General features: G+C 34.2%; 1 protein-coding gene across 3 annotated transcripts in view; it reads right to left on the bottom strand.

The window, feature by feature from the left end:
* The window catches only part of CUL2 (cullin 2), a 101,340-nt gene extending 73,586 nt beyond the window's left edge, over positions 1 to 27,754 (bottom strand). Inside the window, exons 1-3 of one of the 3 annotated variants that reach the window (XM_031939681.1) lie at positions 26,983 to 27,253; positions 8,426 to 8,477; positions 7,710 to 7,850 (exon numbers count right to left, since the gene is read on the bottom strand). In XM_031939681.1, the coding sequence (XP_031795541.1) occupies positions 7,710 to 7,828 (119 nt within the window). In that variant the 5' untranslated portion in view covers positions 7,829 to 7,850; positions 8,426 to 8,477; positions 26,983 to 27,253. Of the gene's footprint in view, positions 1 to 7,709; positions 7,851 to 8,425; positions 8,478 to 26,982; positions 27,254 to 27,637 lie in introns of those variants that run through there. The other 2 variants (XM_031939682.1, XM_031939680.1) reach the window with 2 other exon arrangements.
* Between the last annotated feature and the right edge of the window lie 239 nt (positions 27,755 to 27,993).

Raw genomic sequence — 27,993 nt, 5'->3', positions numbered from 1 at the left:
GCAATATTTAATTCCCCCCATTCTCTCTGACATGATCTTAATATCAGAATTCAGAATGTTTCGAATTTATCAAATTGTTTTTCAATATCTCAATTCTTGTTAAATTGGATAAACATCTATTAAATAAAACATCCTTATAAATATCCCCAAATATTTATCTTTCAGGGACTACCTTACCTATGAAGATAGTAACCCTTCTAAAATTTAGTATAAGGTCTTCAATTCAGGATTCATTCAACAAGCATTGACTAAGAGTTTAAGATGGTAAGGCACTGTATTAGGCTCTGGGGATACAAAGACAGAAGTGAAACAGTACTTGCCCTTGTGGAGAAATAATTTATATAGAGAAAAAGAAATATAAAGTATATACAAGATCAATGTACCTTAATTTCCTATGTAGTATGTATGTGGGAGGGTAGGGATGTATGGGTGCTACCACCTGAGAGATCAGGACAGGATTCCTCAAGGACTTCCCTTTTAATTCAGTTTTGAAGGAAAAAAAAAACATTTTTAGAGATGAAGAAATAGAAAGCAAGAATATTACAGGCATGGAAGGTGAGTTGTGCAAAGACAGCAATAGAAGATGAACTGTTATTTAGCTGTGAATGTATTACACTAAACAGAATGAAAAGTCCTTGAGGACAGAAACTATCTCATTTTGGCATTTGTATTCCTAAAAAAAGAGCAAAAAATCACTGTGAAGAGAAGAGGATACACATGTAAAGTAGCACAGTAAAAGCACACAAGGATCGGTTGGAGCCAGAACTATTCAAAGCCTTAAATGGCCAACTGAAAAAAAAAATAGCATTTTAAAAGTGAAAGGAGAGCAGTGAAGAATCTTCTTGAGCAGTGAAGAGAAACAGACAGATCTCAGACAACAGCTAACCTAGTCATATCTCTCCCAATGTGGCAAGGCTCATCCTCAGCTGCCAGACATAACACCAGGCCCATACTTGAATACTTTATTTCCGTTTTTTCCTCTTAGGAAAATATTTTATTCATAACTTACAACTTTTTCAACTTAAGAAGATGTGCCAGTTTGTACTCTGCTGGCACAATCTTTGAGAATAAGTCACCTCCACACCATGATTAAACACTGGAGCAAAACTTTGGTGGAAAATCCCCAAATTTGTATAAACTGATGTTGAGTAAGTAGAAATTTACTATTTCACTTTTTCTATCTACACATCTCCTCAAAAATGGCTGCCTTTTACAAAAACAAGTCAAAGGGAAGATAAATACTGTGTTGATAATTACTATGATGCCTTTTTCCAAAAAGGAAGTCCTCTTATTACTTTATGTCTTAGTTTCCTCATTTACAAAAAGGAATAAAAGTTATTACTGATAAAAATTTACATTTCTACAGCCTTATTTAAAGTTTTCAAAACAATTTTTATATATTACCTCATTTGATCCTCACAACCTTGTTAACTTTTCACTATCAGTACATTATTCTCATTCTAGAGAGGAGGAAACTGATGCTGAAAAAGACTATTAATTGATTAGCCCAGAGTCATAGAACTAGTGATGGTTCTATCCTACAGACAAGATTCAAATACAGGGCTTTCATAACTCCAAGCTCAATATTCTTTCTACTATGTTATATTGTCTTTCAGTCTCCTAAGAAAGAATTAACCAAGTCAAAATTGTGTAAACCTGGGACCAGCATTATAATCACTGAACATTAATAATGAAAATAACATTTATATACTTGGCTCAATCTAGGCTACATTAATATAATATTTTAATGTAGAAAATTAATTTTATGTGTCCCTTGCACAATACATTATAATTATAAGGAATAAGCTTTTATTAAGTACTTATTATGCGCCAAGTAATGTGCTAACTGCTTTATCAATATAATCTTACTTAATCCTTGAAATAACCTCAGGAGGTAAATGCTATTATTATCCCTATTTTACAGGTAAGGAAACTATGGCAAACAATGGCTAAGTGACTTGCCCAGGATACATAGCTAATAAATGTCTGAGGCTAGATTTGAACTCAGGTCTTCCTGAATCCAGATCCAGCACTCTATTCATTATACCAACTCCTCTAAATTATAGAAAAACCCAAAGTAACCCAATTTTAGAGATATTTCTTTACATAAAAATTTCTTTAAATAAATAATACTTACCCAAATGAAAAAAAATCTATTCAAAGAAAAACATTAATTCCATAAGCATTTATTAAATTTCTAGTATATAGAAAACAGGTATTGATGAGCTACAAAAATAAAGAATATAGTTTTCAACAAAAGGAAATAAATCTGGAATGAAAAGCTGCAAGAACTTATCCTTAGCCACAATGGTCATTACAAATATTTGATTAAGAAAGTCATAATTTCTCAATATTCAATTTCTTAACATTCAGCAAAAAGTCAAAGTCCCTAATAAGAATGCTTTAGTGATAAGTACAAAGGCAGCAAAATAAAATTCATTGTAACTTGGCTACATTGGGTTGGTCATGTGATAAAAATGAGTATCACCAAAAATATCTAAATAGTACTCTAAAATAAATTTTTACATATAAGTTTGCCAATTACACTTCAGGCAATCTAACTGGAAATCACAAATTAGAAGAAAAAAAAAAGTAGCAGACAGGCTATGACAAATTCAGAAATAACCATTGTCACTAGAACAAGCATCAGTCACAAATAATTATAATTCAGATAAGCTATACAAGTTATTGAATTGTGCTGATTCATTGCCACTTTAAGCAATTAAAAATTGCAATTGTTCTATATAAATGTGATTAATAATATAACTCCTCATATATTGGTAATAATTCTCTTAGACTACAGCTTTAGATCAGAAAAAAGACAAGTTTTATCCTAAAAGAAATCAGCCTAAAAGTGAAATATGAAATTTAATGAAAATTTAAAAGAAAGTTAAGAGCACTAATATTTTTGTTCACTACTAAATGTGGAATTAGTTTACCTCTAAAAAGTAAGTTTAAAAGTACACACATATTTTATATAAAGTATACTGAAGTAGTCTGTGTAATCATATAATTTTTCTGTCACCTAAAATATTTTCTATGTTAAGATAGGGAAAGAATCAAAAGAGTAAATTGGCCCCAATATTTGACTAATCATTTATATTAGATGTTCTTACCCCTTATATACACAGGATAGGGATTCATCCAATTATCCAATGATTAGCACAAATTCAATTTGAACTGATACACTGAGATATTTTTCTCTTCACTAGATTCTTAAATTTATGAAGAGTATTCAGAAAAGCATCATTAGGGCAAAGATTCTACACATGGCAGAGACAAGAAGACAGTTAATTTGCAAAGGATATCTTTCATATTCTGACATCCTTTCAGCTAAATTTTGAGGCTTGAGGACATTGTCTAACAAAGATGCAGTAGAAATTCCAACAGCCTTTGTTTTGCAGCTTATCTAAAGAGGGAGAGAAATGTTTGCTTCTTCCCCCAATTCCACATAGTAGCAAGCAGCAAAAAAAAGACTACTCTTTTTCATTCAATTTTATTTTATTTTCTGGTCTGCATTCTCTCTCTCTCACCTTCTCCTTACCAATGGGATAACAAGAAAATCCAAATGTGTTATAAATATAGTCAAGAAAAATAAATTTCCACATTATCTATGTCCAAAATACAAATATATTTGTGTGTATATATTTCAATCTGTACTCATGACCTCTCTGACTAGTTAGGAACATGTTTCATCCTGTGACTAAATCTGATCTGTTGTCTAGGTTTCTTTTGCTAAGAAAAATCTCTGTTAAGAACAGTTACCTAAATTTGCAAAATAACAATAGAAAATTATAACATTCAATTGCTTGAATAATCTGGGTTCCCAGGAAAAGAGACTACAGTTATTAATAACTACAGTTTAGATATTCCTCAGTGCTTTTTTTGCAAAAAAAGAACTGCATTCACATATTAATAATGGCCAATATTAACTTTTGTAAATAATCACTTCAATTAGCCCCTGGATTAGGGGGGGAATTGGGATGTTTACTTTGTAAACATCAAAGGATAAAACTATCCCTTCTGAAATTTTGGCTAAAGGAGTAATAAGTCAACAACCTAATCTTATACCCCTATATCAGGGGTCCTCAAATTTTTTAAATAGGGGGTCACTGTCCCTTAGACAACTGGAGGGCCGGACTATAGTAAAAACAAAAACTTTTTTTTTTTTTTGTGGGCTTTTAAATAAGGAAACTTCATAGCCTTGGGTGAGGGGGATAATCGTCCTCAGCTGCCGCATCTGGCCCACAGACCGTAGTTTGAGGACCCCTGCCCTACATAATAGGTGTATTTAGGTGTACCACTTCTGTCTCCACTCTAGTTCATCCACTATTCAGTTATTAATCTTCCTAAACCACAGATAAGTAGACACATTTAAAAAGTGGTATTTCTACATATCTCTGATTTAAAATCTGAGTCTTGGAGGAAACAATTTTATTTTCTTTTTTTTTTTAATTATACTTCTTTATTTACAAAACATATGTATGGGTAATTTTTCAACACTGTCCCTTGCAAAACGTTCTGTTCCAAATTTTCCCCTCCTTCCCCCCAACCCCTCCCCTAGATGGCAGGTATTTCAATACATGTTAAAATATATGTTAAATCCAATATGTGTGTGTGTGTGTGTGTGTGTGTGTGTGTGTGTGTGTGTGTGTGTGTATAGCCATACAGTTATCTTGCTGCACAAGAAAAATTGGATCTAGAAAGAAAAAAAAAAAAAAAAACCTGAGAAGAAAAACAAAAATGCAAGCAAACAACAACAGAAAGAGTGAAAATGCTATGTTGTAGTTCACTACTCAGTTCAGGGGGAAATTATTTTCAAAGATTTCTTGAAGTTTAATTATTGCACAGTTATCTTGTATTGCTTTTAATTTTATAACATTCTTTTATTTTTCTTTGTGTCTTTTATTTTTTACTCCAGCTCTACTTGTTTTAGTGACAGTTACTGTTATGATTCCTTTAGTTTAAAAATGCAATCAGATGAGTTTTCATCTTTAGTAAACATATTTTATTTCATTCAAATGTTTAGAACAGATTTGACATATGAAACTAAAATCTAGGGTCCATAGAATCAAAGTCACTTTTTTATTGAGTTTTGATGGGTTAATGAACACATATATTTAAGAGGCAGTTAGATGGTATTATTATATATCTATAATGGAGATATTATGCTTATAATTAAACATTTATTGTAGCAATCACTATATTAGATATCAAAGACAAGTATAGAGAAGGCAATTACAGATCCTGTCTTTGAGGAATTCAAACAGTTATGGAAGAAAACTTGATACTCTAGAAAAACAAGTATAAGAATTCTAATAGAAATGGGGAGGAAATGTGAAAACAATTAGAAACTAGGAAAATAATTCTCATATACTACTCTAAGTTAGGAAAGGTGATTTGGCAGGGAAGAGAAAGTACTGACCTGAAGTCAGTAAAACCTGAGTAAAACTTGAGTAAATGCAAGCTCATATACATATGAACTATGTGACTCTGGGTAGTCATGCAATCTCTCAGAGACTTAGTTTATCATTCATAAAATGAGGATGATCATAGTATCAACTTCACAAGGGTGAGAAAAATGAGAATGTGTGTAAAGTACTTTACAAACCTTAAAATGCCACACAGATGTGTTATTATTATCAATACTAAGTGTTTTGTATTTATTATTCTACTGGATCTTCAGAATGCAAGAATCATCATTTTTATTCTATAAAGAGAAACTAAGTCAGATTGCTAAAATAACTTACTGGGCAAGAAGTAGTAAAGCCAGATCTTTTGCCACTATATCCAATTTCCTTTCCACTATACTTAAATTTGTGTTTTCATTTATCTCAAAATGAGAGACCACGGAATTTCAGTTAGAAGGGACCTGAGAGACTGACCTATCCAAATCACATCTAAGAAAGAATACTCTTTTTTAATGTTCCTAAAATGGGGACACTCAGCCAGTATTAAAGGCCTCAAATGAAAGAGATCTCTCAATTTTCCAAAGAAGCTCATTCTACTTTGCAACAGTTCCACATATCATTAGATTTCTTCTTATATCCAGTACAAATCTGCCTCTTTTTTTTTGGGGGGGGGGGGGGGTACAATTTTTAACCCTTGATTTTAGTTCAGCCCTCTGGGATCAAGAAGAACAAGTAAAATCCCCCTTCTATTTGATAACCTTTCAAACAATTTAAAACAATGACCAATTCTTCTCTTCTCCAGTTTAAATATCCCCAGTGCCTCCAACTAAACATTATAAGGCCCTTCAATATACTGGTTGTCCTCTTCTAAACCCTTTGCAATGAATGCATCATCATTCTTGCTAAAATAAAGTGCCCAGGATTGTATACAGTGTTTTAGAACTGGCAGTCCTGGTCACATTCCAATATCCTAACAATGTAAGATCTCAGAAGTTTTTTAGATTGCCACAAAACACAGTTAAATCTGAGTGCACTAAAACACCAAAATCCTTTTCAAATGTAGAGCTATATAAACACATCTCCACAATCTTGCACCTTTACAGTTGTTGGTTTTTGTTATTGTTGTTTTTTCCACTTCAAGCTTACCTAAATTTCATTTTTAAAAGATTTGGCCAAATGTTCTATCAAAATTTTTTTGGATCCCTATTCTATCATCCAACACATTAGTTATCCCTCTTATTTTTATATCATCTATAAATTTGATAAGATTGTCATTTATACTTTTAACCAAATAGTTTATCTATGTACCATCATTTGTTCCACATTTATCTTGCCTACCAGATCAGAATAACAGATTGTCAAATGTTTTACTAAAATTTTGATAGACTAAATGCAAAAGATTCTCTCAACCTTCTAATCACTTACCCTTCTTAGAAGGAACAAATAAAAAATAAAATGATTTCATGGTAGGAAGTTTCAACTGCTTTGAAAAAAATAAAAAATTATTGGTATTGATACTACATTTTGGTATTTCCTTTAAAATGTTCTTATTCTTTGAAATAAATAAGAAAAATTTCTGAGAAAAGAGTATAAGAACTCTTTTAAGAACTTAGTATAAGTTAAGGTGGTCAAGTTTGTTAACCAATACTAAAAACAAATCCTAAACTAACATCTATTTGAAAATTCCAAGAGGATGGAAAGAAATTCAACAAATTCCATCAATGGTAATGAAACAAGTTGATTTTTTCCATGAAGCATTCTTCAAACATCACTGCCAACTGCTTCACCATGCCTACTACCAATCTGAAAAAAATCAGGAGTATGAACTCTGATTGCCATTGATTTGTTCCTGGATGAGATATCTGTCATCCTATGGCCTCATTTATCATAAGGATAACATAAATACATATGCATATATGTATTATATGACATTAACTTTCCAGCCCAAAGTATTGCTCTCTAACTACCATTTTTCCATTAGCATATTAGCTCATTGAAAAAAAGAGCACTCTTTTTGCATTTGTGTTTGTGGCCCTTAGCACAGAGTCTGGCACATAGTAAGTACTCAATATTATGACTACTCATTCATTCATTGATTCATTCATACAGATGGCAAACTTAGCAAATGTCTAAAATGCCAAGTAAATATACTAAAAGATTTTTATAAATTGAAAATAAAGGTTGTGAAGAAAGATTATGACCTTAAAAAAAAAAAAAAAAGCTTATACCCTAGTCTAAACTATGTCTGCATGCTTAATATTTTGAATGAATAAAGTCAATCTTCTAATTAAAGGATACGAAAAGCGATCATTCCAAGTTGCTCTTTCAACGTAATCCAACATGACAACAGCTTTGATTGTCGTTAAGAGTTTGTTCCATGTTTCATCAAAATCCACTACTCTTGGTTTCAGGGACATTGTGGGAGTTTAGTGTTGAAATCTGTTAAAAGAATAAATAACATTAGGATCAACTCCACTGTTTTGTTGTTGTTTTTCAAATGAGGTGAATGGCTTTGTAGTTGTGCAAATCCATCTACTTGATTATTTTTATCCTTCAGGACATCTGGCAATATCCTTTTAAATTTCACCCTCAAACTCAAATGGCTTATCTTCTGTAAAATATTGTCTGTCCATGGAATTTCCAAAACAATGTTCATATTTCTTAAACACAAACCTTAATATAACTTATGCTTTCAGTACAAATATTTACCACAAAGAGTATATTGTCTCAAAACATCTTTAGATATATTTTGAAAATGACCTTTTAGATATTTTAATTTCTCAAATAATCTCATTTTTATCTTTAAACTTTTTCAGGGAAGTTCCACCAAAGAAATATAGCTTATCAGAGGATAAATTATGCCAAAGGAGAAAACAAATTTATTTCCTCTTCAAGAAGTACTTATAAGAATATATGTACAAACATATACATACACACATACATACACACTCACATATATACATATATATACACACACACACACACATATATATATATAATTATTCTATACATACTTCTATTTATCAGTTCTTTCTCTGGATGCAGATAACGTCTTTCTTCATATGTCTATAATTATAAAAGTTAATTTGGGTATTTATAATAGACAAAATAACTTACTCGGTTAAAGTCATTCTCAAAACAATATTGCTACAACCATATATACAATGTTTGCTTTGCTCTGCTCATTTTATCCCTCACCATTCCATCCAGGTTTCTCCATTTCCAACCCAAAATCACCTAGTCCACCACTTTCCATAGCACAGCAGTATTCCATCACAACCGTCCACTACAACCCATTCAGTCACTCCAAGGGAGAGAAAAAAAAGAGGAAAAAATATATATGATAATTTTATTGCATATTTGAAAAGAATAGCAAGTTGATAAGTATATTTGCAGTTTCATATATAACCATCATTTTTATTGTACTATGTTAGAGAAATGCTTGTTTTATTACATAAATTGAAAATAAAAAAGAAACAAACAAAAAAAGAAGCAAATGCTTAGAGGAGAAAATATTAACTCTAAGTCTTACCAAAATTTTTCATTTAAATAACATTAAAAGAAATATGTACCAGATTAAAAAAACAATAATTAAGTTGGCTAAGGCTTAACTTTTTTTCCATTTGTTTTTGCTTTTGGTCTAGAAATGATAATAATTGACAAAGGGAATTTCTAGTGAAAAAACTTCTTCAACTAATGAATCTTTAGGGGTAATGAGTTTAAGTGACCTTTCCTAGGGTCACACAATCAACAGGTGTCAGGGGCAAGACTTTCAGGTAATCTTCACTCCTAAAGAGGCTCTTGGGCAACTACTGGCACATGAATAGAGCCTAGAATCAGGACTCAATCTCTCTCACCTCAAATCTGGCCTCAGACTCATATTAGCTTTGTGACCCTGGGCAAGTCACTTAACCCTGTTTGCCTCTGTTTCTTCAACTGAAAAATGATCTAGAAAAGAAAATGGAAAACCATTCCAATATCTCTGCCAAGAATTCACAGAGTCAGATATGACTACAATGATTGAAAACAACAAAATGATAATCTCTTTAATTACCAGGATTCTCATACTTAAGCGCACAAACCAGAAAAAAAGTGTGTGTGTGTGCGGGGGAGGGGATGGATAGCAGATATAAAAGTACTATTCCAATGAATACTATACTTCTCTTAAGCAAGTTTCATTCAAGTCACAGTAAACATTAAAAAAAAAAAAAAAAACCTTTTAATGACTGATAAAACATTCTTTTCAGTCAACATAAATAATTATCAAATGTTCTACATTATTAAAATATTCATTTGACTGAAATTCCTACACTTTTAATCAAAACTAAAAACTCATCCAAGACAATCTGCTTATAAATAAAAATAAATAAATTGTGATTTTCAGGTAAAAGGAGCCAAACTTGAGGTATATGCTCAGCAAGAGTTTTACAACTGGAATGATGGCTTGAAATAAGACTCAAGTTTCACTAAACCTCTTCAATTCATATGGTCTATACAATCTCTACATTTACCAAAGTAATTTCTGATATTTTACCTAGCAAATGGCTCTTACCTCTTATGCCAGCAGAGCATAAATCAATCAACTAAAAAGCACATGAAGAAATACCTCCTAAATGTCAGGCATTGTGCTATGAAGTGGAGATACAAATAGGAAGAACTAATTCCAAATCAAAGGGAATTTACATTCTAATTGGGAAGATAAATACACATATTAATATAGATGCTTATATCTTAATTAAGCATGACTATTCTATTCAAAAAGATTAGATTTGATCTAAGAAATAGTGCTATATATTTTTATCAAAGACAACTTTACTTAACTGCCACAATATTTTTGTCACTTCAAAAAAAAATTAGAAAATTTTAAAACATCAAGTAATTGTCACTAAAATTTTTTTATAATAACTAATTCTTCAATAAAGGGAAGCTTTTCTAGAACATAAAATTCTAAAAATAAAATAAGTTTGAAAGTGTTAACTTTTGACACTGTTGATCAATCTCCTGATTCATCTTCTACCTTTCTTAGGAAAGGATAACCCCAAAGTTCCAATCTTGGTTCTCTTCTTTTCTTTCTATACATTTTCTTTCTTAGAAAGTTCAACCATGGCATCAATTATCAGCTCTATGAAGATGAGGGAATGCATTCCAGGGACAAGCTGAGATCTCTTCCAGGTGGTTTGGCAAATGTTCTGATTTTTTTTTTTTTTTTTTATGTTATCAGCACATCATCCACAAAATGGAGAACAGCCCAGACCTCTTTTTTTTTCCTATTCTCCTGAAGCTCAAAAACTCTTTCAGCATGACAAAGATTTTCAGAAGTACAGTATGTCTTTAATGCAATATTAAAATGTTAAAACCCTAGATGATCATCTTAAGGTTAATTAAAGAAATTTAAAAAGTAAAAGGTAAAATGTTATCCCATTCAAAAGATTGGTTTTAAATTTGGATGGCAATACTTTGTATTTTGATGTTTTATTTACAGAAAATTAATTTTAAAAACAAATAGTTAAAGCAGTTATGATGCTAAGAAATCCAAATGGTGATTTTTGCAGATTTATTTTATAAATTTATAAAGGTAACTCCTCAATTTTAAGAGCAAAAACTAATACACAACTAGATTTTGGTTGATTTCTAACTTACTTTAAGAGTAAAATTTTTTAGTTACTATTAATTTTAATTTAAGTAACTTAAAAATCTTATGATTCCTATGAAAGCATTAATTTTCATATCTGATATAGAGTATTGGCGGACAGTAAGTTGACCCCAGAACTGAAGGAAAGCTGGCCTAGTTGCCTTCAGGAAATTGTAAGGCTCCTTTACAGACCCCAATTTCTTCAGGAAAGCAAAGGTCTATCTTTTCAAACCCCAGATTCTATTGGCATTCTATATGGCAGTGACATATAGAAAATACAACTACCTTGAAAGGAACAAAAATTGCTATCACACAAAGGGCAAAGGAGAGGTACATGGTGGGCATGAATAAGATACAACATATAACCAACAAGGAATTCTGAAGAATGGATATAAAAGATGTACAAGAACGAAAACATATACTAGGAAAAAAAGGCATGTTGGTCATATGACAAGAATAAGGAATGATAGGCAGCGATTAAACATACTCCAAAGGTATCCTAGCAATATAAAATCCTAGCAGTATAAAATGAAGAAGGCCTCCAGAATGTTGTAGTAGATCTCTACGGCATACTTTTGGAAGCACACAGAGTCATCATACAAGGTGGGGCATGGATGGGCTGTGATCTGTATCATAAAATGGAACTCCAAAATCAAAAAGGTCACACATCCATTTGAATATAATATGAAATTGAAATAATAAAACAAAAAGACTTGACATTCAAGAAATCTTTTTAATATAAATGCATCATTTATTCATTGATATTTGATGATTTATAGAATTCAAATTCACTTTTGAAAGGAAACGTGGCATTCCTAAGAAAGATCCAACAGTTTTGTTATAATTATATCAATCTTGTGTCCACAGGCCTGAACACCCTTATTTCCACTCATTCATGCAAGACAATTTTTTTCTTTACACATCTTTTCTCTCTTTCCAAGTCTAAGGAAGAAGTGCTTGTTTATTCTTGTCAAGGATAATCATTAACATGAGTGCTCCTTCTATTTCTTTTAGGATTTTGTTCCACTAATCATCCCAGCCCCTCTTATCTTCAATATTTTCCCTCTCTGCTAATTCCATACCTGTTGCTTATCCCCTTAGAGATTGAAAAAATTTCCCTTGATCCTCTATTTCCTTCAAAATATTCAGCAAATGAGAGGAGTGGATTAGAGAACTTCTAAGATTCATTATAGGTCTAAATTCTGTATCTCTATTCCAATATTAAATTTTAAAGAAAAACAGATCATCAATGTAAAGAAGGAAAGGATGCACATGTACAGAAATTTTATAGCAGCTTGTAATGGCAAAGCACTGGTAATAGCCACTTCCCAATATCACGGGATGGGTGAACAAATTATAGTTTTGGAAAATAGTGTAATATTATGACAGAAGAAATAATAAAAACATTGGTTTTCTGGAGAAATCTGGGAAGAATTTCATGAACAGAATGAAGTGAGCAGAGCCAGGAGAACAAACTGTATAACAACGCTGTAAAGACAACTTTGAACAAGCTGAGAACTTTGATCAATACAATAACCAACTAGAGTCCAAAGGATCAATGATGGAAAGTATTATCCATTCCTGACAGAGAGATACAGACTTTTGGACTTGATCAATTAGGGAAGCAAAACTTTTGTTTTTCTTGGCTTTGCAAAATAAGGGTTTTATTTCCAGTTTGTTATTGATTTTGGTTGTTTGTTTTTCAAAAGGGGGTAAGGCAGCAGAGAATGAAAATAGATTTTTTTGTTCCTCGAAAAAAAATTAAATAGAAAGGAGAACAGTATCTTTGTCATGGTCTAATGGTCTCAACACCATAATTTCGCAGTACTTTGATGCATCTATGCATCTCATCCATACAGTCACTCCATTGAAGTATTCAATAGTTCAGACTGTAGCCCAACTATGCTTTCCTAAATTGTTTAATTATTGTCCATATTCTCCTATAAAACCTTCACAAATATATACATCATATTATCTGTAAAAAATTTTATACCCTCAATTTATTTTTCTTGTATTATATGGCAAGCATTTCTAGCACTGTTACCTTAAAGAGTCAATGAAAAATTGACACCATAACTTTATCAGATTTGATAGAAAATAAATCCAGAAAAATCATAGGCATTTTAATATAATACTAAGAAAACCTAGCAAGAAGAGAGAAAATGAAATTCCACTAAAAATTACTACGGAATATATAAAATACTTGGAATTCTACCTTCCAAGAAACATGAGAAGTTATATAAAAACAAATACAAATCATTGTTTACATTAATATAGATCTAATAACTGGAAAAATATAATTGCTCATGGGCATAAAGATCCAAATAATAAAGATGACAATACTACCTAAATTAATTTACCTTTTCAATGCCATACTAACCAAACTACAAAAAGATCACTTTCTAGAACTAGATAAAAATAATAACTTCACATTTTTTAAAGAAGTCAAGAATCTCAACAGAATTAAAGAAAAGAAATGGGAATAAAGGGGCTTAGCAGTTCCAGATCTCAAATCATATTATAAAGCAGTCATTGTTGAAACAATTTGGTACTATTGGGAACAGATCATACAACAAAGAGTAGCAACAACAGTTATTAAAATAGAGAATCTATTATTTTTGACAAAAAGGAAATTGGAAAGTAGTGTAGATAAAAAATTAGATTTAGATCAATGTCTCATACTTTGTACAAAGATAAGCTCCAAAAATGCACATGACCTACACAGTAAAGATCATATCATAAACAAATTAGAAAAACAAGGAAAAATTAATCTACCAAGTCTAAGGAGAAGAGAAAAGTTCAGGAACAAAGGAATAGAGAAAATCACATAAGACAAAATGGGTAATATTGATTACATAAAATTTAAAAGGTTTTATATAAATAAATCAAATAAAGCTAAGATTAAAAAAACTTAACTACAAGAAAATTTATGCAGCAAGTTTATCTTAAAATAAAGGTCTCACTTGCAAAAGGAAATGATATATGAATGTAAGGAAAATATAAACTCAAATTTATTAGAAAAAGATCCATTCATCAATTGATAGTCTAAAGAAATAAATAGGTAGTTTCAAAGGAAGAAACCCAAACTACTTATGGCATATTAAACAATGCTCCTAATCATGAAAGTGAAAATTAAAGCAAATGTGAGATTCTACTTCACATACATAAAAATGGCAAAGATGACAAAAAAGTAGAGTAATAAATATTTTCAGGGTTATGGGAAACTAGTGTGAACCAGTGAACAGAAAAAAAAATCAGTCTGGAAAACAAAATGGAAATAAAGACATTTATAGACAAAAAAGTTACTAAACAATACCTGTCTTTTTACCCAGCTATGCCTTTATATATAAAAATATTCACTTCTTTTGTAGTGGCAAAAAAACTGGAGATTAAAAGAATGTAAAATATTTAAGACTTAACAAATTCTGGCATATAAATATGACAAAAATACATGCAAAAACATATATAAAGTGATACAGAGTAAATTACATAGAACCAGAAGAACCATTTATATAATAACAGTACAAGATGTTCTTAATATTATTTTAAGATATTAAAGCTTAGAATGTTATTAAGATTTGTGAGAGACCTTGTTATTGTAAAGTAAATAATTCCGTAAACTTAAAAAATTTCAAAGACTGAAAGAAGCAAATCCAGAATAATTTATATCATAATAACAAGACTTTAAAAAACACTTAAAAAAATTTTAAGAGTTATAAAAACTGATTAAGACAATGACCATTTACAATTCCAGATAATGAAACATATTATCCATTATAGAAACGTAACAAAATTATATATACATTTATGCTTATATGTATGTGTATATGTTTTTAAACACAGTCATTGAAGAAATTTGTTTTAACTGTGCATATTTAAAAGAAATTTTGTTTTTTTTTTCTAATGAGGCAGGAAAGAAAATAGATTTCTGTCAATTTTTTAAAAAGGATGGAGAGATACAGAATTGAAATGTTATAGGAACTTTCAGATGAGGTCACTTTATTACTAGTTTTACTTTACTATTTTACTTTGTTGCAAAAAAATCTCTCATTAAACAAGAGTAATCTGTAAATATGTGTGATGCAAAAATAAAACACATAAATAAAACTTTATAAAATTCTCTCCAAGAGTTCTATACAGCATTCCATGGGTCTTTCTCAAGATCTCTTCACAATAATACATGGGCACTAATGGAGAACAGAGACATGTATAGCTATAATTCCTCAATCTGACTACATGATCTTGTTAAAAGTTAAGAAATAAATATTTTCAGTTGAGTCCAACTATTTGTGAGGGGTTTTCTTGGCACATACTGGAGTAGTTTGCCATTTCCTTTTTCACTTCATTTTACAGATGAAGAAACTGAGACAAACAGGGTTAAGTGACTTGCTCAGACTTACATAGGGACCAAAAGGCTGCATCTGAAATCAGGTCTTCCTGACTCCAATCCTGGAGTTCTGTACCATCTAGCTAGCTGATCAGCCCCCCTATTAATGGTCTTATATTCCCATCACTCTACTGAACTTTCTCCCTCCCAAGATCACCAGTGACCTCTTAACAAAACCAACAGCCTTTTTTCAGCCCTCATTTTCTTTGACTTTTATATACTGATCCTATTGATTATATTCTCCTATTTTCTTTTCACTTGGCTTCCATATCATTTAATATTGACTTCTTTTTTTCCAATCTATGCCTGTTCTAAATCTCCTTGATTATTCATCTTCCTTTTCCAAGTTTAAGTGTGGGCTTCAATATTCTGTCCTTTGCTTTGCTACCATTTTTAACTTAATGGCCTCATCAACTCCCGTGGCTTCAATTATCACCTTCCAAGCAGATGACTCTCAAGTCACACATATAGACATGTGCATATATGCATGAGTATAGATATGCATATAACACACTATCTCATCATTTATAAAACTCCTGAACCACAGTCACACATTTCCAAATGACTCTTGGACACCTACATCTAGTTGTTCAACACCATCTTAAATCTAACATGTCCAAAACTGATCACATTATCTTCTCCCCCTTAACCTGCTCTTCTCCTCTCAACTTCCCAATTTTTTTTTTTTTTTTTGCTAGCACTACCATCCCCACCATCCCAGTCAACTAAACCTGGCTTTTTACTTTTCCTTTTCCTTCACTTTCTACATCTAATCACTCTCCAGGTCTTGTCTATTTCATGTTTTCTCTCCTTTCCTCCTTCAAATATGTTGTCTTCTCCCACTCAAACTGACATTTCTGGTCTGAATTATCATAATAAATAAATACAGATCCTCATATTTGAGTTTAAAAACAAGAAAGAGATTATGAAAAAAATCTATAGCTTTTGATGGATGACAAGTTTAATACATCACATCAGTAGAGTGATGCAGGAGTGAAAAAAAACTAACACAATTTTAGGCAAGACTGAGAGTTTGGGTGGCCAAATAATTCCTGTACTCTTAAGTCATTCCAGATCTGAAGTATATTCCATTCAACAAACATTTTAAGGACACAGAGAAGCTGGAACATGTCAAAATGGAATTAACATTAGTTAATTGTGTTTGGTGAGGGGAGGAAAAAAGTATGTAATACAAGTTTCAGTTGAAGGAAACTGGAGACGTTTAAAAGCATAGAGAAGGTTTGAAGGGAACACAAGCTGTCTTCAATTTCTGAAAAGTAGTTTAAGGCATTCTGCTATTTATTGAAAATGAAAAACAACATCACTATCTTCAAAGTTGCAAATTATTAGTAGGTATAAGACATATTCAGAAGAGAAGTACATACTGTGTCAAATATAATAAGGATAAGAAAGATATGCAACAAGGTGCTTGAAGAAAATATGAAAAGTAGGACTTTTGCTTGGTCCATAAACAAGCAGGAACAAGCGATAGAAGTTTTAGAAAAACTCAAAGAAAAACTTCTCAATTAGAGCTGTCTAAAAGTGGAGCCTCTGAATTTAATGCATTAAAACAAGTGGAAGCTTCCAAACACAGGTATGGGACAACTTAAAGTGCCAGAGGCATCCCAGTGTCAGGGGTTCCAGTGATCAGTCTCTCCAGACCTCCCTGAAATCATCCTGCTGACCATTTCTTATAAAACAATATTCCATAACCTTCATATATCATAACTTATTCAGCCATTCTCCAACTGATGGGTATCCATTCAGTTTCTAGTTCCTTGCCATTACAAAAAGGGCTGCCACTAATATTTCTGCACATGTGGGTCCTTTTCCCTCCTTTAAGATTTCCTTAAGATACAAACCCAGGAATGGCACTGCTGAGTCAAAGAATTATACACAGTTTAAAAGCCCTTAGGGCATAGTTCCAAATTGCTCTACAGAATGGTTGGATAAGCTCACAAATCCAACAATATATTAGTGTCACAGTTTTCCCACATACCCTCCAATATTCATCATTATCTTTTCTTGTCTTCTTAGTCAGTCTGAGAAATATATAGTGGTACCTCAGATTTGTCTTCATTTGCATTTCTCTGATCAACAGTAATTTAGAAGGGCAGCTGGGTCTGCAGTGAATAGAGCACCAGCCTTGAAGTCAGGAGGACCTGAGTTCAAATATGATCTCAGACACTTAACACTTCCTAGCTATGTGACCCTGGGCAAGTCATTTAACCCCAATTGCCTCAAGGGGGAAAACAAAAGTAATTTAGAGCATTTTTTCATATGATTGTAAACGGTCTTAATTCTTTCATTTGAAAATTATTCATATCCTTTGACCATTTACTTTGATCACATTCTAAATGTCAAAGTTATTTTGTATGTTCTATCTTATATTCTCCTCAAATTGACTATAAATTACTTAAAAGGTCTAAATTAAAGTTGTTTTTCTTATTTATGTCTATAGTATCTGATTCAGTCAGTCTCAAACATAGTATGTGTTAATTGAATGTTCATTGAAATTTACTGGTCTATACTTCTCTATAGGAATGAAAAATCAGAAAATTTGAATTGCTTTGTCACTTTTAAAAAAGCTAGATCCTAGAGCTTAGATTATATTATGTTCTCGATTTAAAACCAGCATTTATTAAGTGCCTCGGTGCCAAGATCTGTTCAATACATAATGTAACAAAGATATTTAATGATATCATAGTGAATAAAGTACTGGATTGGAAGTCTGAAAGCCCTCAATTCAAATATTACCTCAAACACTTAATAACTTTCTGAACCATGAGTAAGTAGTAAGCTTTTTAAGTTTTCTGAAACTTAGCTTCCTTATCTGTAAAAGGTTTTAACCTTTTCATCTCTCAAGCTGCTGTCCTCAGGTTCCACTGTTCTGATTGGCAGAATCTCACCTGGACCTTTTTCAAACAGTCCACAGCCAGGTTTCACTTCACTCCTAACTCCTTAGCCATCTTTTCAAGCGCTATCTTGACCAATATCCCCACCTTTCCAGTTCTGGAGTTACGATTAAATCAACTTTCATGGCTCTTGGAAAGGATGTATCAATCTACCTCTATATGGCCTCACTTAGCCATCCAGATGAAATGGTATCACTATTCCCCTATATGTATTGTCTATACCATGAAAATATAAGATCCTTGAAGACAGAGACTGTTGTTGCTTTTAAAGCTAGTGTAAATAATGAATCCCAGAAAGTAGTCACATGTATTGTAATTTGTGTTCTTTTTAGTCTTAATCATGTAAAATGCAGCTCAATGGAAATATACAGTGCAATTTCAAATATATACAACTACTTCAAGAAGTTCATTCTTAGTACTAATTAAAACCTAGTTGTATTTGTATTCCCAGTAGTAGCACCTTGTTTGGTACCTACTTAAATGCTTTCTTTTTTTATCCACTTTTTTTTTATTTATCCACTAATACTGATGAGAAATTATGTATAAGGTTTAGAAGCTGATAATAATCTCTCAATTGCTTTTCATTTATTCACTGAGCTAATTTACTGGACTTTGAAAAACTTAAATCATTATATAAATATGTTGTTAAATATGTTAAAGTTATATACAACTTTACATTTCTCAATGGATAGATGTTATACTTTTGCTACCTTCAATATTATCAGAACTACTTGTTTCTCTATATTTTCTTACTTGCCACCAGAGCTGCTTGGTTCTCCCACCAGGGACTGATGACCTAGGAACAGGGATTCTTAATCTTTTTTGAGTCACAGACCACTTTGGCCATCTGGTGAAACCTATGGGACCCCTTCTCAGAATAATGTTTTAAAATACACGATTACCAAAAAAAAAAAAAAAAAATATATACTGAAACAGTTATCAAATTTTTTTCCCACTAAAAACAAGTTTATATATCTCAAGTTGAGAGTGCCTCCCCTAGAACTTTGAAAGTCCCACCAACTAATCAGATTGATGACACCTCCCATTATCTGTATTGATCCCCAAACTAGATCATGCTCTTTTATAGGACTATAGGTTTAGAAGAGGTTTAAAGGGTTTCTGAGTACAGCTAACTCACTTTTTCACTTCTTTAAAAGCAAACTATAATTAAATAAACACAACTACTACTTCTGGAAAGGGCATGTCAACACTGATTGCTCTATTGAACCACAGAACACTCTTTCAACTTCCTAGATGAAAACACCTTTTTGTGCCACTACTCTCTATGTGTAGTCTCCCCAGTATCCCAGGCACTTAGTAAATGCTTTTTCATTCACTATCAAAAAACAAAGGTAAATGCAACACAAAGCCAGGCATAGAACTAAACCTAGGAATAAAAAAAAAAAAAAAAAAAAAAAAAAAAAAAAAAGGCAGTCCTTTCCCTCAAGGAGTTTATACTCTAATAGGAGAAAACAATACACAAAGAGCTGAAAACCCAGAGCAACTAGATAAGCAGCCCTGGAGTATTAAATTTGTGTATTCAGAACCTAGCAGAACAGCAGGTAGAAAATGAAAAGCTAATTCTGAGGCCTCAATAAAAGGAAGCTCTGAGTATTCTGTTCCATCCTCCAATCAAAGAGGAGAGACAACAGAGTGTCTCTAAACACTCTGATGAACATCAAAACTGAAGCAATTTCTAATGATGATGAGATTAATATTAATAAGCTTATCTTGGGAGAAAGTATAATTTTCCAGAAGTGGAAACTAAGCAAAACAACTGCTGGAAAATGAAGGCCTTTGACCAGCCCCTAACGATTGGACCAAATTCTTACTAAGTCCTCATTACAAGAACCATTTACCTCCAGTCTAACCTACATGTAACAGGAAAATGATCAGCAAAAACCCAGCTTTTGCGAGCATGCACAAGGTGCTAGATGGAATGCAATCCCTCATGTAGAATTCAGAGCAAGAGCAAGTATTCCATGATTGTTTGGGGTCAACTTGCCACATGATAAAAGGTTTTCAATTGACTTTTGAGCTAGAATTGAGCATCCATACAAAGACCCCATTAATTCAACTGTGATTAGTTTTCTGCTGAGTTATGTTCAATTATGGATGTTATAAATTGTATCCCTACTGTTGCTTTTGTAATTGGTGTCTATTCTTTCTGGTCATAAGTGAAGGAATACTGAATTTATGATGGACCACACTGTAACTTTGTGAGCTTCAAAAGTTCAAAACAGGGAACCACCAGGAGCCCAATGATAGGAGTTTGTGGAAAGCTGGATTCAGTGAAGAGCTCTAGAACTGCAATTTCAACTCACAATGAAGAACTGGATCCCCAGAGTATGGCTACTACATCCCCTCAAGGCTCTAGAGTTAGCCCTGGGAGGTTAGGGCTTGTCTCTCTAAATTTGTAACTCACAAGGTTTCCTACAATAATTATTAGTTTAAATCAATTAGTCAGATTTAACTAGCTTATGTTGTTGTTGAGTCACTTGGGTCTGGTCCAACTCTTCCATAATCTCATCTGAGGTATTCTTGGCAAAGATACTGAAGTGGTTGACATTTCCTTGTTCACCTCATTTTACAGATGAAGAAACTGAAGCAAAAGGGGGAAAGTGACTTTTCCAAGGTCACACAGCTAGTCTTGAGATCAGTTTGAACTCAAGTGATTTGAGTCTTCCTAATTTCAGGCTAGGTGTTCTATCCACTTCGAGACTAGCTACCCAACTAGTTTTTAGAAAGGGACTATTTACTAAGGTACTATAGTAGGAACAATTGCTACAAACCCTTCAAAATGGCAAGCTCTCCTACCAGCACCTAGAATCCAAGAAAAACTAGGCTCAAGTTTAGAGAACGCATAAGACAAAGGGGTGACACAACTGGAATTCTTTTGCTGGAGTCCTCAGAATAATCTTCTTAGGTAAAGGGTGGTTTTTCTGCTGGCCTCTTTGAAGATCCTTGAATCTAAGTCCATTCTCTCCAGCTTCTGATAACTATTCCAGAGACCTTACTAGGATACTAATGGGAAGTCTAAAAACCTTCAGAGTCTTTAAATAATATAAGGTCTTCCTCCAAACAAAAGACTCGAATGAAAGGGACTAAGACTTTCTCTCCCCACCCCAAGAGATTCCTTCCTATCCTAAAACAAACCATGTCACATAGGCAATCAACTTTCTGATTCCAACTAGCCCTAAGGTTTTTATAAAAGTCCTGGGGGGCAATATCAAATCACTCAACTAAGCTCCATAAGCTTTTGGCACCTCTGTGGGCCCACAATGAAAATAGTTCTCACCAGTTAAATGAATTCACCTTGCGAAATATCCTTTTATTTTAAGTAAGGCTTAAAATCACCCTTATCAAGCTTTCTTTTAGAAATAAAGATATCTATACTAAGTATTTGCTAAATTTTTCAGTCAAGAGTGTTGACTAGATAGATGTAGTCTGTTTTGTTTCTACACTAAACAATGGTAGTGAAAAAATGCTAAAATTTGTAAAGGAAGGCCTTTAATACATTGAGTAAATAATGCTCTATATAAGATATATGTGAAAATATAGGTAAAAGATATGTAGAAGATATCGATGGATGGGGTGAGATTTGTCCCCAGACAATATTTACACAAATATTACAATCCAGTAACTTTTTTTTAGTATGAACACCCAAGATAGCAATGAATAAGTACAATATAAAACATCCTATTAATAGTTCAGGTAAAAGATGCCTTCTTAAAGGCTTATAGTTTAGGTCCAAGGAATGAATAAATGAAAAAAAATAAGCATTTATCAAACACTTGTTATGTGCCGAGTAGATATAAAAACAAAAGCAAAGACCCTTCCTGATCTTGAGGGGTTTACATTCTAATAAAGTGATATAACAAATTTCCTATAAAAGGTATTAAAATTTTTGTGCAAAGTCTTTTTCTAGAAATGTTTTTTAAGTGGTAATATTAACAAAAAATAGGAAAATGGACCATGCCATTTTGGCATAAGCATATTTTCTTTTTTAAATGTTTTGTTATTGTTTTTTCCATTTCTTAAATTCTTGTCATTTCCAAAATTAGCCTCTTCCTAAAATGAATAAAGTCTAACAAAATAAATCAATGTTTGAACCAGTTCTGAAAATCTTATTCTACACTTCTAGTCATTCTTCCATTCTTCTGAGAAACTGATAAAATGCCCTTTTCAAAATCATGATTTATCTTTGAATTGATCAGTTTTGAAGTTCTTAAGACATTTTATATTACTGTGGTAGTATTTAATTGCAGATTTGTTGCTACCTACTTTATTTTGAATTAATTCATACAAATCTTTCCAAATTTCTCTCAATTCTTATGGTCATTTCTTAGGGATAGGGACTAGTTTTAGAATTATAATGAAATAGGGATAACATGAAAGATTAAACTTCTACCAAAGCAGATGAGCATTTTCTCTACAATTTACTGTATTGTCTGACAGAACTACTTAGAGTCTTGAAAATTTATGTGACTTGTCCAGGGTCAAATGATCAGTTTGTGACAGAAATAGCTTTGAACCCAAGTTTTTCTTGCTCCAAATTTCAGAGGCATATTCTAGCAAACTGAAACAAAGAAATTTGAGGGAACTGTTTTATTTTATTTCTTTTTTTTTTTTTAACTAATGTTTAGCTATCACATCTATTTACAAGATGATTTCCCCCTATTCAACTGCCCAATTCAACATCCCTATAACTTTCTCCAAAACAAGATTGCTATTAGAAATGTAAATTTTTACTTCTGCTTCAGTGAATAAAAAAAGATCTAACAAAGAAGTAGAATAAAAATTCAGTATAGTAGAATAAAAAAATACAATGAATGAGAACAATTTTTGGATTGTTTTGGTATGTGATAAGCAAGAAAGATGAACCAGTAATGTAACAATTGAATAATATCAGTAAGTAAAGATCATAAATTTAAAGTTAGAAGAGATTCATAAGCCATTTAAGTATTATTAATCTCGTGTCCTTGAACATTGTTTATCAATATTTTAATTGCTGTATTTCAATATAATTGATTTTCTTTGTAATTCTGTGTATTTTATTTTATGCAGTTAAAAACATTATTGTGAAGGGGGGTGCATAGCTTCACCAGACTCCCAAAGGGATCCATGACACACAAAAAAGTTAAGAATAACTGATTTATCTTCGAAGGCCCTTCCAGGGGGTTCATGAGGTTAGAACTATTTTCATAATAAAACTAAGATGCTTTAATTTCTAATAAGATAATATCAATAGGAATAGCCCACACAAACAAAAGTGCTTGGGAGGGGTCCTTAATAATTTTTAAAATTATAAAGTAGTCTTAAGGACAAAAAATTATAAAGTAGTCTTAAGAACAATCCTTTATCTAATGTAACTCTTTCATTTTGCAGATTAAGTAACTAAGGCCAAAACAATGACTTTAAATGACTTGCCCAAGGTGACAGGGTTAGTGAAGTAGGTGTTGAATCCAGATCCTCTGATTCTAAATCAATTTCACTTTTTACTATACCATGCTGAATCTCTTTATCTTTTGCATTTAAATATATGAAATGATTAGCAAGAAGAATAAGACAAATATTATCCATTTCTTTAAACATACTTTAAGCTTATTGAATAATGTGGGTCTCCAACTACTACTGGCAAAGATGCAATAAATTACAGCTCAAAAAGTAATTTCATTTTCCATCAGAAATCAATATTTCTATAAAAAGGAAGGATACAAGATATACAGAGTAAGCAGGTAATATAAGCAAGAAAAATTAACAGCTAATTAAAATGAAGAGCCAAGTAGTTGAATTAATCACAAATACATTACAACCCTAATAGTTAACTGATCTGAAAAAGCTCATCCAATATAGTCTATGGAAAATTGGAAGGACCAAAAACAACTATTAACAACTCCATGTGAATTATGCAAAATAATAATTTTCATAAATTCAGGACTAGTTTTCCCATATGAGGAATTATTTTCTAAAACTACTTCAGAGCAACTTTAAGAAAATATCACCTTCACGTTATATAATCAAAGGTTTAATTTAATTTACAATCATCCCCAAAATGTTCAGATGTTGATAATTGCAGTCTCTGTGTCAATGTGTTATAACTTAATAAACTGAGAATCTGTGATATCCAACTTCCAGAACAGATCATTTCTAATTCAAAACAAAGTTCAAAGTAGTAATAAAAGCAAGAATCAATAATCTCTGAAAGACAGCAATGCTTCAAGCATTAAACTAACCCTGAAGGTCAGTCAACCTATACATTTAAGTTAAAGTACAAATTTTGTTCTTTAACAAGGAGAATTCTAAACAGAAATGTGGATCATTAATTGTGGTTAAAGAGATTATCAACCACTATTTCAAATGCTACTAATTGCTGGTCAATAACAGTGCTAATTTACTGAAAATATTTCAGGTGTTTGCTGCTTCTTTCACATCGTTAACAATAGCTAGAAGTATGCCTACTATAAAGATTTACAGAGCTGATCTCCAGGCCAACAATGCCAAATTAAATCATTATTTGAAAAATAAACAAACATTTCTTCCAAATAATCTGTTAAAGAAGTAGGCAATTTCTTTTTTAAAAAAATCATTTGAGCTATTTATTAATCTTGGTATAGATATTTCAAAATCCATTTACTTTTTTTAATCTATCAAAATATTTTAACCTTGAAACAAAAACCATATACAGTTTAAAGTTATTTTAACCATCTAACCTTTCTAATCAATCTAAAGTATACTCACTTGTTAAATGATACAGAGGCTAGAGAAAAACAAAAAAGGTTGAACACTGTAACAACTGGATAAAAACATCAGGAAATATAACAGCTTCTTAAGTAGTCAAGTTAATAGAAATAAAGATATACACGAGTCACACTCACTGATGTGTTGGTGACTGGAAACAAATGATATATACATGCCTGGTAGTTAATTTTAAAAGTATCAGAAGGGTCAGAGACATGTATGACGATATTATACATGTGAAAATACAAATAATAAAGAGAAATTTTAAAAAATACTGTATGATCGGTGTAGAATGGTCTTTCCAAACTTCTACTGACCATCTGTAAAGATACATTCCTTAATGAATTGTGGCTATAGGGATAAAATCAAGTTCACTAATATTCTGCCTATAATTTATCCTTTAGTGGATACTTTATGCTGAGGATAATCTTTCAATATTTGGGTAGCCTTATGATTTGACATCTAATTCAATAGGATTCAACAATTTATAAAGCATTTTGAATGCTACAAGTAGCACCCTAAGTGATGACATTAAGTCCCTTCTCACAAAGCAGAATTCCACTTAAGGAACACAAAATCTAAATTCCTATAAATCAAGTAAGACGTTTTCCAATGTCCAGCATATGTTCAATGTTGTGCTTGTACAATAAGTTTATTTCTCCCTTCCATTTACTCTATAATACATCAATGACTCTTGGCTATTTCTCAAACAAGGCACCCCATCTCCAGACTCAGTGCCTTTTCAATAGCTGTCTATCATGCTTGGAATTCTATCTATCCTCATCTTCTGGCCTCCTTCAAATCTCAATTAAAATTCCATTCTGTACAAGAAAGTCTTTTCCTAATGCTCCTCAAGGTAAGTGCATTCACTGCTCTGAGGTTTCTATCTGGTCTGTACAGTTCACAAGTTGTCTCCCCCATTATTGAATTTCCTCCTAGCAGGGGCTATTTTGCCTTTCTTGGTATCTCCACCACTTAAGACAACGCCTGCTACATGGCAAGCGCTTAATAAATGCTTACTTAATTTGATTCTGTGTCTTGGGTATGTCCAGAGGCACCCACGAATTCTACTCTGAAAGGAGGGGCAACGGGAACTGAATGCAGCCTCCGGACAATGTACGTTTTCGGAGGGCAGAAAACTAGCCCGGCTAAGCCCACTTTGTGGATCCCTACTGAGACGGGTTTGAATATGGCATCTCGGGTGCACAGACAGACACCTCGTGGGCACCTCTGCAGCGCGCTGGGGGCGCAGCCCCCAAGTCCTCGTGCATTTCCTCGGACCCGATGCTGAGGGGGATGAGGGGCGCCCCATCTTCCCGGGGCTCTCCGGGGAACAAAGTGAAAACGTCTCCGGCCGCGGGGTTCCTTGAGAACATGACCTCGGGACACCTCCGCACACACATGTGTATGTTACACGCATGCACGCATGCACACCGATGCGCGTTATATTTATACCCCACACCCTCGCCTCCTTCCTCCCCCTCCCTCCCTCTGGAGGAAATGGGGCCAAGGAAGGGGCGGTCAAGGCCGCCGGCCCGGGGAGGCCTCGGGCCTGGGCCCGGGCCGTTTCCAGGGCTCCCTCTCGACCCCCGCCGCCGCCCGGGGAGAACGGCTCGGCTGCGCCGAGGGGAGCCGGCCCTCGGCGGGGTTACCTGTCTGGAGAGGCCGGGCGAGGGGCAGGGAGCGGGCAAGGCCGGGCCGGGCCGGGCCGGGGCTGTCAGCTCGGCCCCCTCCTCACGGCGCTGCCATGACTGCGCTGCCCCGGCGGCCCCGGGCCCGCGAGCGAGGGGGTGGGGAGAGGGCCCCCGGGCAGGGGGGATGTCCAGCGCCAGGGAAGGGGGCAGGCGGGCAGGGGCCCGCCGGGGCCGGGGCGCCCCCCGCGCGCCCGCCACTCACCAGGCCTCCCGCGCGGCCACAGGGACGAGATGCGGGTCTCCGCCGTCCGAGGACGCCCCCGGCACGGAGAGGGGGAGGGGAAGGGGGAAGGGAGAAGGGGAGGACCCGCCGCGGGCTGGGTCGGCTGGTCGCTGTCCTCGTCCTCCTCCTCCTCCTCCTCTCTTACCCCCCCACCCCCGTCGTCTCTCCCGACTCCGACCTCCCTCCCGGCTGTCGAGGCGATGGTAGAATCCGAGGTACGGCGAGCGAGGAGGGTGCAACTTAGTGCGATCGCAAAGGCCGCTCTAAATAAATAAATAAATGAATGAATAAGTGACGAGAAATGGAGCTGCTCGCCGGCTCTCTACCAGACCGAGGGGGCCGGAGGCAGCCAGGAGTCCGGGGCCTCCCGGGACTGCGCGTGTCCGGGCCCGAAAGGGGACCCAGGAAGTGCGGGGTCTCCCGCTCCCCTCCTCCCACGCCCCAGGCCCCAGGTCACCCACTGACTCCAGTCGCCCATGATTCAGAACCTCAGGGCTCCGGAAGTTAGAGACGCTCCGCTAGGACCCCAAGTCCGCAATCTGGCTTGGGGGGGAGCCTTCCGTCTCCTCCACTGTGCCCCCCCCATAACAAAACAAACTCCAGACCCCGCCCCCCCCCCAACCCCCCCTCTCACCTCCAAAAACACCCGCAGCGCGGGCTCCTCATCCTCGCTGTCCCAGAACCGGGGCAAACACAGTTGGCCGAACTTTGCGTGACTGGGTGCCCACCGTGGAAGGGGAAGAAATCGGGATACATTAAGCACCTCCCCTCTGCCAGCCACCGGGTTTATGGCTCTCTAAATGTTACCTTAAGAGAAAGAAGTGGAAGTGTCATTTTCAGGAGGCATGGCTGCCCTTATTTTTAGAATCGGTTCTGCAGTCTTAGAACAGATCTTAAGGTTTCTTAGAAATCATCTAGTCCTTTTTACAAATGAAAAAAACTGAGCCCTGGGACAGGGAGAGGGACCTGTCAAAATTGGTTCAGTTTTCC

The sequence above is a fragment of the Sarcophilus harrisii genome, chromosome 5, assembly GCF_902635505.1.
Source record: "Sarcophilus harrisii chromosome 5, mSarHar1.11, whole genome shotgun sequence".
Classification (NCBI taxonomy): Eukaryota; Metazoa; Chordata; class Mammalia; order Dasyuromorphia; family Dasyuridae; genus Sarcophilus; species Sarcophilus harrisii.
The sequence above is the reverse complement of the archived record's forward strand: the minus strand, read 5'-3'. Positions and strand labels throughout refer to the sequence as shown.